The sequence below is a fragment of the Cyprinus carpio genome, chromosome B1 (genome assembly GCF_018340385.1).
Source record: "Cyprinus carpio isolate SPL01 chromosome B1, ASM1834038v1, whole genome shotgun sequence".
Lineage (NCBI taxonomy): Eukaryota > Metazoa > Chordata > Actinopteri > Cypriniformes > Cyprinidae > Cyprinus > Cyprinus carpio.
The window spans coordinates 38,984,232-38,996,288 of NC_056597.1; the positions used below are offsets into that span (position 1 = coordinate 38,984,232).

At 37.6% G+C, this 12,057-nt stretch overlaps 1 protein-coding gene across 2 annotated transcripts in view; it reads right to left on the reverse strand.

Moving 5' to 3' along the window:
• Nucleotides 1–12,057, reverse strand: part of LOC122136001 (E3 ubiquitin-protein ligase NEURL1-like) — a 56,575-nt gene that overhangs the window by 16,576 nt on the left and 27,942 nt on the right. For both annotated transcript variants that reach the window (XM_042717445.1, XM_042717446.1), the window contains exons 2-3: nt 5,858–6,099; nt 3,910–4,231 (exon numbers count right to left, since the gene is read on the reverse strand). In XM_042717445.1, coding sequence (XP_042573379.1) covers nt 3,910–4,231; nt 5,858–6,099 — 564 coding nt within the window. The remainder of the gene's footprint in view (nt 1–3,909; nt 4,232–5,857; nt 6,100–12,057) is intronic.

A 12,057-nucleotide genomic window follows, 5' to 3' on the forward strand; every position in this document is an offset into this window, starting at 1 on the left:
CAAGAAAATCTGTATAATCTGCATATTTCTTAACAAATATTATACGGTAGAAGTGGTCCATGTATGCTGCTTTCATTCATAACAGGAGAAAGCCCTGCTTATCTTTTTTCTACCCCTGAACATGAAATGAAAAACGCAGTTTTATAATTTTTCCACTTTCAATATTAAATCAAAATTTATGAACACAATGTATACAGACATATTTGTAAACTTAGAACTCCATTCATAGAATTCCATTAAGACTGTAGTTAGCTGTTCTTGTAGCCAAATTACATTTAGCACCACAAGGGTCCAGTTAAGCCTATGTAATGCTAGAGAAACCAGACACTATGCTCTTGCTACAAAGACCAGATGTTTGACAAGCTATTTGAAATCCCATTAGGAGCTGCTCTGGATGTGCATTAAGAGAGGGATTTCTTTGACAACATTGCTTGGACACTGGAAGCACAAAGCCTCGAAGTTAAAGGCATGAAATGTACCATGAAAACCCCCAACACGAGCCATAAAGTCTGTCTGAGTCATAAGATAAAGATGGCTGACACACAGTATGAAGTATGTAGTCTGTAAAATCTTCATTGTACTCAGTACTAGATTTAGTCCACTGTGGGCTCTTCTGACTTTGGTCTTGTTAATCACTTCTATGTAATATTCTACTAATATTACATAGACAATTATTATTATTTATTTTTTTTTTTTTTTTTTTTGTAAATTGGTGCTTCCCAATAAGTTGGTCCACCAGCTTTTACTGCATTTAGCCTGGCCAGTGTTTCAGCAGAGGGTTACTGAGGGCTGGGTTATTTATTAAACAAGATTCCAGCTTCACTGCATTTCCAAATGCCTCAAGGGACGATTTCATTTCACCAATACATTCTAGAACCCTGAAAACTACACCACACTAGCAAGGTTCAAGGTCCAGCCAGACTCTAATCATACTAGAACGAAGCCCGCAGGATCATCGTGGTATCACCTCCTAGCTGCAGGAGCGATAAAGAGTGTTGAGGAGCGGATATTACAGGAGAAAGGGAAGTTGGACAGACAGAAGATCACAGTGAGTGAGTGTTGCCTCTAAGGAAGGAATGGGTATTTACATGCAGGAGGCTGATTTACTGCTTATGGCTATATTTTTCCCAGTCATAGTTTTATTAGTGATGGAAAGAATTTTAGCACCATTCAGAAGCCAGGAGACAGTATGTCAGTGTCACTGCTTATTTTAAAATGTCTTCAAAATCCTTCTTTTAAAGGTGAAACGTGTAATTTCTGCACTACTAGTATCACAAAATGGAATTGCATTTAAACATGTTTCCCTAAACCCCCTGCCAACTACTAGTATCACAAAATGGAATTGCATTTAAACATGTTTCCCTATATCTATCTATATATATATATATATATATATACATACACACATGACAAAATATACTTTTTGACCATAGAAAAAAAATAATTTAACAAAGCTGGTTTGAATTTCTAAATAGGCTAGTAATTAATACCCTTACACACACTGTGTGTGTTCTCCAAACTGTATTTGAACCATTTCTCAAGACTATGATAAATCATGAATTTATCATAGTCTAATTATTTCACTATTTGTTTTCTTTAAACTGTATGTGTGTGTTAAATCATGAATTTATCATAGTGCTATCAATCACATACTACTATCCTGAAATGCATGTCTGGCAACCGTAGCATCAACTTCAGGCAAGTTTAAGTTTCAGCGAAGCATTCTCATACACACCAGCATAAATAGCATGGTATGCTGGTACCTGAAATGATCTCAATCATTAGTGAAAGCTGTGTCGTTAGTGTGGGTGTGTGCGTTTGTTATTGTGTACAGTTTAATCATTTGTATGTGTGTGTGTTTCGAACTCACAGGTGCATGATAAAATTTCATCATAAATTAAAGCCTGAGGCACTCAAAACACAGTTTCACAAGATAAGAAGGGCTAGAATTACAAAGAACAATTTATGGCATCTGTACAAATGGGCCATAGAGCGTTCAAATTCATCTTCAAACCTCATTCTGTTAATGGTTTACAAATGGTACCACCAATTTAGACCAGTTTTTCCATCCCTAATCAAAGCTGTATTTATCTAGCACATGAATTGAGAAAAACAGGAAAGCATTTCTTTAAGATTAAAATGAAACTGCATTCACAACCTGTTTTTCATCTCTAATGCGACATTTCTGAGTGAGAAATTATATTCAACAAGAAAAATGTAGGTCAGGACTTTTATCCATTGGGATTTTCATCCTTCGAGAAAAGTGGGCGTTCTAGACCCGATTTTGCGTTTGCATTTGATTGTGTAGGCCTACCCCTTCTTGAAACACTGCTGGGAGCCACTTTTAACTGGGACGTGGTGGCTGAAGGTCAAGTTCACTCTCAAGAGCATCACAATGTATCCCAATGTTAATGGTTTTTTGTTATTTGTTAAGTTATTGCAATTTGTTCATTTGTTAATTACATTAACATCAGCCAGAATGAATTAATTATTTCGAAAGGCATCATTACCGACAAAAGCAACCTAAAACAAAGACTAAATCTTTTTTTATTTATTCATTCTATATTTTTTTTTTGTGTGTGTGTGTTTTTTAACAAGACCAAAACAGCGTATTAATAAAGTAAATAATACATAGGGTAAGTTTTCGATTCCTCAGGCAAGTTCTTGCTTCCCACGCCCTGTAAATAAAGGCATTTCATGTCAGCCCACAGGAAATTGAGACTCAGATGTGACTGTTTCAGTTCTGACATCAGCACTCCAGGAGCAACGTTTGATGGAAATACAGGAAGAGCTCTTTTGATCTTTCTCCGTAGGCTCTATGCAAACTAACAAACCCTTCTAAGAAGAGAAAATGTGACGTACTGCTGGGAGGTGAAAAGAGTGCATACACGCGCGTTTCAAATGACGGATGACTAGTTTGCTTTTTAATGTTTGTTCATAGTTTATGTTACAAAAAATTGTGCTGATAAATTTATTGTGCACTTTCAGAGCTCACACTTACTGCTTATGTACACAGTGTTAATACTGGTACGATAGGCGGTGAAATAAATACATACTGCTTTTGCATGCAGTCTGAAACGGGTTACACACACACACACACACACATTCTTTGGTTTCAGCATGGCAGTAGACCATCGAAGAACATAGGTTCAGCAGTGCATGTCAACACTGTCCTTCGTGAGACAAAGGTACAGATAAAGTTACTCGCACACGTAACGAAACACATCCCACACAGTGGACAGATAGCAGACAGAGAGGCTGCCGTCAATTGCCACAGAGCTCAATTAGGATAAATGGAGCTATCTCTGGTGTATGTGACCTGGTTCTATAATTAACCCTGGGGGATGACAGCATTAAAGCCTGCTGCATGTATGCGTGTGAGATGTGAATGTCTCGCCTCTTACTGCCAAACCCCCCTTCCATGCACAAAGACTTGGCAGTATATCAAAGCGTGGCGTATGGTATGTTCTGCTCATGACAATGTTGACTGTGATTATATACAGCAATACATCTAGACCACTGCCTTCAAGCTTAAGCTCTCTGATTTACTATGTGTTTGGAGCAAGAGCTATTCTTGATCATACACTTACATAAACAGTAAAAATAAAAGTTTTTAAGCATTAGCACATTACCTAATTGGAGGAAATGCACCCTAGTTCACGAAACTGGTCTGAAGGATTTGTTCAAAAAAAGATTGTCTAATTTTCACCATTCTTCGAAAAATGTTTTAGAAAAAATCTTGGTAAATTGTAAAAATCTTATGTAAATTATCATTGATTGAGTTTTTCCCATTTAAAAATCAAACTAGCATTAAAAAAACACTACTTCAGTATTTCGTTTTACAGTCTGTTAGAGCAGAACATTTAGACTTGGCATGAATGGCTGTATGCAGACAGTTATTTTTCTCACCCAGCAGTTGCACTCCTCTGGTCAGACCATAGACATCGATGAGGGCCCACAGTGGCTCTGTGGTCCGAACGCCACTGAAGAACAGCATGGGGCTGGAATCGTTGATTCGGTAAAATACTCTCCCCTTCTTATCCACCCAGAAGGAAATGAGGTTTCCTTCGTTTGCAAACTCTTCTGGCAGAGCCTTGGCCCAGAATCCGCTCTGGGATACCAGGTCAGGGCAGGCATATTTGGGCAGGCTGTCGGGATTGATTCGAGATGGGTCCTTAGAGGTAAAGCCCAGGCGGAGAGCGCCACTCCAGCAGCACTGCTTTTTAGTTATCTAAAGAAAAAAATGGATCTGTTATCATTACAAAATTAGACTTTATGTGAAAGTTATAAGAAAATTATGTTCTTTATGTGTCATTGCATAGCATATAAATGTTTACTCTCAGAAATACTAATATGCACCTTTTTAGGGTTGATAAGGTAGAAAACAGTGTTTAAAAATCATGGCTTTGATTTCTTTTTGTAATACAATATATGAAATATGGGACATACTTTATGCAGAAGTTACTTTTTAATGGTACCACTAGCAGCAAGAAAACTTTTTTTTTTTTGTAAATACAAAGTTCTGAAACTCTAGATGGCGCAGGCCGACAGATTCTAACTCAATCTGATCTCATTATTCACATGGCACAGCTGACTGGTTTCTTACACATCAGCAGCCAATGAGCTTGCTCCTCAACATTCAAATACTTGGCTAGTGCTTGCTGTAGCAGTTGTAGTGCAATTCAGCCACCCTCCACCTTCCCCAACTCCACCTGTATAGATCTGCTACGGGGTGTTTTCATGTACAGTATATTACATATGGAGGTTATTTCATATATGTTATATGTGCAGCAACAGCAGAAGCAGTATTTCCTACATGCTCACAGCAGCATGTCTGTGGATGTATTGACAATAGCAAGTCTTGGCAGCAACAGCAGCGTAGCAGATCTATTCCACCAAGACCAAAAACATAAACATTGCCATGTACAGTACCATGCTAAAACTTTCTGAGAGTTGTCATGACAGAACTTTTTTTGTTTCCCAAAGACAAAATTCTTCATCCGCTTTCTTTATAATCTCATTTCAGTTTTGGGCAAACAACTGGGATTTTAATTTACCTTTCTTTCATGTCTTTTCTTTCCTGTAGGCTGAAGCTAGTTTCCACTTCATTTCGTTAAAACCTTGTGATTAGTTTCAACTTAATTCTATCCAAGTTTGACTTGTCTTTCCTTTTGTAGCAGTGCTGAGGGCCAAAAAAGGGGCATGTTGTGTGATGGTCATAAATGGTTGAGCGTAGGGAACAATTGAGGGGATGTATGAGGTAGTCGTGTGGTGTGTTTGGAGTAAAGAAGCTCTGTTTTATTTGATTTACAGTAACTCCAGGAATGAGCACTACAAACATTTCAAGAACACAATGACTTATATCACAGCGGCTCTGCGCTGCTAAGAAACATCAGGGTTAAGACTTGACTAACTAGTGAGTATAAAAACAAAGCCATCTGTGTGTGCTGGTCGAATAACTGGTTGGGCTAGATTGAGTGCCATAGTCTGGGATAAGAGTGTTTATTTTGGGTTGTTACTGCATTGACCTGGGAAGCGAGAACTTGTGCAACTTCTTTAGGATGGTGTTTTTAAAGTACACTAACAATAGAGGAACCACCTAAGAAGGATAGAGAAAGCGAAAACCCATTTTCCTAAAGCCTAAACTGTACAGTACTTAAATTTTTACAGTGACAAGACAGATAAATATTTGTAACACAAACTTTGTCTTTGCTGTAGCAGACCCTCAGAGGTATTCACATCCTCCTGTGTGTATCGTCCACTTGAGTTTTCCCGATTCACCCCTCCCCCAGATTATCCCACTGTTCCCAAATATTCAACATGCCCTAGATTCATCTACGCCTTTTCTTGTTCCTACCTTTAAGCGGACCTGCTCATAAAGAGCAATGGGTCGGTTGCTGAAAGTGATGCCGTTGCAGAAGCTGGCCTGCCGTTTGACGCTCCTTTGTGCTAGATCCATGACTATCTGAGAGCCTTTAGCATTGGGGTGGAAGAGAAGGGGGCTCACAGGGACACCTCCGCATGGATGCAAGGGTAAACAGCGTTTGGGTTTGTGGTGGCATCGGTGAGCTGTTGAGGGGAATGGTCCACCCAGAGAGTCTAGGAGAGAGAAAGAAATGCTGCTTTAAAAAACATGGTCCGCCAGTGTAATTAAAAAGCACAAATTATCATTTTAATTAATCTATAAAAACATATTGGTGTGAAAATAAGTCTTCTCTCAGCTATAATCGTGTTTAAAACCTTAGCTTGGTATGACTAAGCCTGGCCTTTACTTTCAAATCAATGAACCGCATAAAACAGCATCAGCCCTTGCATGGTGAGATTTGTCTGACCCCATTTCACACAGCATTTGTGTACAGCATTTTCATTGGACAAAGTGATTTTTAGCTTTGTAGATAAATCTAATTTGCTTTTCCCAACAGGCTGTACTGAACTGTACAATTTCAGCATTTTATTGTGATGTGTTTATGAATCATACAGTATGTTGCACTGCAAATTTGTCTTTGCTTGTAGTCACGTAATGGAAAATTGTGTTGACTGATTGTCCGTGTATCAGTGATGGGTCCGACTCGAGTCACTATTCTTTGGACTTGAGTCCGACTCGAGACTCCATTCTCTGGACTCGTGACTCGACTTGGACTCGCGGACTGATGACTCGTACTTGGACTCAGACTCGAGGATATATAAAATCGGACTTGAGCATTCATCACGTTGTTTTTGACTAAATATGTTAAAAAATTATATAAGGTGTTACACTTTTCCTGTTTCGTGCCCAAGACCGGCCGGGATCTATTTTTTTCCCTCACAGACACTGCTACCGCTCGCTCTCTTTGCTTGACAACACACTCACTGACGTCACTCACTTTACGCTCGTGCATGATTTGCGGGCTCAATGTTCACATTTGGGAAAATGCAGAAAGATGTGCCCCGGATCGTGAATTTCGCCTACACGAATTTTGCATCTAATGCTGGAAAGAGCAGCGCTAAATGTTGTGTGTGTAATCGCACAATTGAGGAAAAGACTGGGACAACTTCAAACTTTAACAGAAACCTGTCACGGATGCACCCAGAAAAGTAAGTAAAATGCTTTCCATTGGCTAACGTTAGCTTTTAAAAAAACTATTATTGACTAATGCATGTATGATAATAAACAGAAAAGGCTAGGATTGGGCGATGTTTGACAATTTGGCATCAGATAACTTACTAGTCACTGTGTCAGATCAGATTACATGATTTTTTTTGTCTGTTGATAATTTACTAGTCACTGTGTCAGATCAGATTACATGATTTTTTTTGTCTGTTGCGATAGTCACTGTGTCTGATACTTTTAAAATGCAACATGAAAATGCAGCATGATTAAACATGCAATCTGTAAATTTTCTACGCTAGTTCTCAATCACAAGTTCACAATGGAAGTAAACACATGCTTTTGATGGCGTCGTAAAGTTGCATTTTGTGTTTGTATGTGTATATTTAGTATATGTAATTAATTTGCATTTGTGACAGTGGTGTCATTTTTGTTTAATGTAGAACCTCTTTAATACATTTTATCAGTTCTTTGAAGGTCCCAGAGTGGAGACATGTAGGCACTGGGAGCTCGAGACTCGACTCAGACTCGAATACGGGACTCGAGACTCGACTCGGACTCGAATACTGGGGACTCGAGACTCGACTCGGACTCGAACTCTGGTAATGGTGACTCGACTTGGACTCTTCTTTGGTGACTCGGACTTGGACTTGGACTCGAACACTGGGACTCGAGACTCGACTCGGACTCGACAGTTGGTGACTCGACTACAACACTGCCGTGTGTTAATTCATAACAGTCTTTTTCTCACTTACAAGCTCACAAGGTTTTTTTGTGTGAAGTTCCACGCCTGAATAGAGGTGCACTTTTATGCTAATCTGAAAGCTAATCCAATATACTGTTACACATATGTTTGACCTAAATTACTGTGTTTACGAGGATACTTGCAAAGACTTGCAATTTGACGCATGAAAGTTTGTGTTTTTAATTGCTCAAGGCCTATAAAGCGGCAAAAAGTAACTCCATTCAATACACCCGTGAACTATGAAAAACACCTCTCTGACAGTGCATGCATAGAGCAAAATGAGTTCTCTTTTGCTGCTGATTGTGTTTCGATGCCTTCAAATCACTTGTTTTTAAACCGCAATGCTTAAAAACATGTGCAAGAGACTGAACATCACGTGAATGTGTAAACCGTGATAGAGACAAAATCTCTCCATAGTCCAAAATCTCTCCCGGTTGACTACTGGTAAATTGCCCACCCCTAGGGCACACACAGCAACATTAATAGTGGACTAGATGCAGGTGTGGCCAAAGTAATGATTTCTGCAGTTTTGATCTAACAGAAGGTGAATATCTATGTTAGAGGCACAGTTATGATTTAGTATTGGTTCAGTTGGGACAATGTCATCCGTAAGCAGTTTCAGCTCCTCTTTCAATTCATTCATGTCCAACATTCACCCAGTTGGCAAGGGGCTCCTTTAACAAGATAACACACCCTCACAGGTCTGTAATGGCACAGTTGGAGGAGCAGTCAGTGATGACACCAGTCCTCTCAGCTATTGTGGCTCCCTTGTAGAAGCTGATAGTGGGCAATGACATGTTTCCTGAGCAATGCAGATAATGCATGTCACAAGAGAAGAGAATAAAGACTAGATGTTTTTTCTATATCTGGCAACCACAGGCTCATATAAAACCATTTTATGACAAAATATTGTATTATCAAAACATTAATATGCCTCAGGTGTCTTTTCAGCCTTGTAAGTTCCATAGATGTGTCTGTAAGTGTGTGTGTGTGGGCAGGTCTGTTAGCCGATGGACATAGTGTGTAACACTCATAGTCTGAGCACACTGAAATGAATACATTAGCTAACACAAGAGCTGCAGCTGTCAGACAGAAAATGGAGGTTAAGTAGCAGCTCATGTTCCTTAGCAACGCTGCCGTGGTGAGAGCTTTCTGTTTTCTGCTGATCTGAGTTCAGTGTCTGTGTTTTCACTTAGTCTGTCTTGAAAGATGATCCCAGATCGGTTTAATCTGCTTAATGTCTTTTTAAATATCTGTAAATTCTGTTTTGTGTCTAAACTGGGTTTGAGGCAGAAGAGAGACATTGTACGAATTACTGGAACAAGTTATGGTATGGCGTAAACAATGTTAAATGTTCATTCAAACAACGTAGGTTCATTATTCAAAATAATTAAATGATAATTTAATTAAAATCAACATGAAATCAAAATTGACCTTCTTAATGGTGTTTCTGGTCTTACTGCAAAAGATTCATAATAATTCACTTATAATTTAATTTCAATCACTGTGAAATCAAAAATTACCCTATTGTGTTTCTTAACAATGTTCCTGGTCTTTTTGTGAACATTCATCGCTACAAATCCCCCCGCCCCCCAAAAAAGGCTTTAGGTATTGATTTAGCAAACTCATATTAAGTCCAGTTCCATTCTTTAATATAACACCCACTTTTTATGATGAAATCTTTTCCTGGTCCCACCGCACATTTTTTCCCAGTAAAATCTGTTGTGAATAGCAATTCACATTGACTAAAATAACTTTCTGTTGTCATCCTAAATTTTATTATATAAGATAGATACAAGTCATAAAATATCTGCAGGACCTGCAGAGACACATACAAACATTCTAAGTAATAGAAGCCAGTGCCATAAACAGTTTCCCAACACACAAAAAGCAGATTCCACCCTGGGCTACCAAACACATCATAATGTTGCTATTTCTATGGTAACGACATTCTTTTTTAAGGTAACCAGTGGACAGAAAATGATTCTTATATAAGTTTATCCCATAAAGAACTGCCTGGGGGTCTGAATCAACACACTTGAGCATATGAATAATCATTGCATAGAATTAGCACGTAAGGATTTGGTTTCCAACCTACCCAATAGCAGACTATTGAATACTGTTGATGTTTTAAATATTTTTCTAATAATATAATATAATATAATATAATATAATATAATATAATATAATATTTATTTATGCATTTAGGAGATGCTTTTATCATTTATGAGTTGCTTTTATTTCAGGTTGACTTTTTTTTTATCAGTTTGTGTTTAAATTTTTTTTATCATTATATAACATAATACAATATAATATAAATATGTATAATATTTGTAAAACTTTTTTTGTATCTTACCTACCCCAGGCTGTTGAATGGTAGTGTATTACAGTTTCCACAAACCCAGTACAACAATGATACGAATAAGAAATGTTTCTTGAGCAGCAAATGAGCATATTAAAATGATTTCTGAAGGATCATGTGACACTGAAGACTGGAGCAATGATACTGAAAATATATCTTTGCTATCACAGGAATAAAAGACATTTTAAATTTTAAATGATAAAATATTTCACAATATTAATGTTTTCACAGTATTTTTGACCAAATAAATGCAGCTCTGGTGAGCATAAGATACTTTTTTAAAAAAACATTAAAAAATCCGAATGAAGCCAGTATTTGGGTCTTAAAAAGGTTTTTGGATCATTTCTAAACTGGGAAAGAGGTTTAGTAAAGCATGCTTGTGTATTTTTTATAGAAGAGGACCTTCACATGCTAAGGTCAGGTTTAACTTCGTTGCATGGAATAAGGTTGTCAGGTAGCTGCTTTCTTTATCCCCATTACATCCTCATTACCATGCAGAAGTGTTCAGGGCAGGTTCAGATGTCTGACTGTAGGTCAGAGAATGTCATGTAATGTGTAAACACCTCACATCACACACACTCAATGTTAAAATAAAACTGCTTGGCCAGCAGCACTCCTGGACTGTTTTTACAACAGAACATCCGGAGGCTGACTTTCTACAGTTTCGTTTGCTGAATATACATAAAGTTTGATCCAATGTAACTTGCAAAGGAGCACTTGAGAGTATTTTATTACATACATCACAAGGAGGCAAAGTCTACAGCCACATATATTCAACAAGCAGACAGTACAATATCTGTTCTGTTTCATCTGTTCAACAGCAGGAAAATACTCTTAGATCTGCCTTTAAAGGTGACGTGTGTTATTTTTTAGTGGGAAAATACACTGTCCTGTTGTAATGCATTAGTAGTGTCAAGCCACATGAGGCCAAATGCAAATAAAATATTTTTTTTGCAAAATCATTCTCATCAAGTTTTGAGGACATTTTAGAATGATTTTAAATTCATACAATATATTGCAGTGGATATGTATCAAATATTTTCAATAAATTAAAACTCTAAAAAGTGTTAACAATTGTCATAATAAATGTATTTTATGTTTAATTATGTCAAGCTTTGAATTTCTTTCTAATCTTTTATCTAGGAATTAGCTTTTAATTTTCTCTGTTGGTAATCACATTAACTGTTCCCTTTCAAGGGAACTTTGAATTGCGTCCTCTAGGGGTCGCTATGGGGAAACTAGGAAGGCAGTATCTCGTTCCCATGGTTTCTAATGTAACCTGAGATGTTCCCTTTCAAGGGAACTTCGAACAGCATCCTATAGTTTCCCCACAGCGACCCCTAGAGGATGCAGTGTGTCTTGTTCCCTACTCAGGGAACCATGGTTACAAACATAACCTGAGATGTTCTTCTGTAAGTACATGTCCCCTGATACTCAATATAACTTTATTAGTAAAGTTGTTTTTAGGTATCAGACACCAGAATGTAAATAATCTACTTCAGAATCTGTTTTTCCTGAATCATTAAACAGTTAGATTTCATTAACTCATGTAAAAGATTATCCTAAAACCATTGCTGTATGTCAAATACTGAAAATGTAGTTGCAAAAGAGACTTTTTGCTTAAATGTTTAAATAAAAGTAATTATATAAAATGGGAACATAAGCAGCATCTTAGGAAGCAACATGTACACGTACTTGGCAACTATAAAATGCTTCTTATCCATCTGAAGTCAGAGGCACATCATGTGATCATAACACATGAGCATAGTAGCAAACTTGGCTAAAGATTCATATGCTAATATGTTTAGTTATTCTGGTTAAAAACAAACAGAATAACATAGCAAACACCCTTTAGCCTCTGCT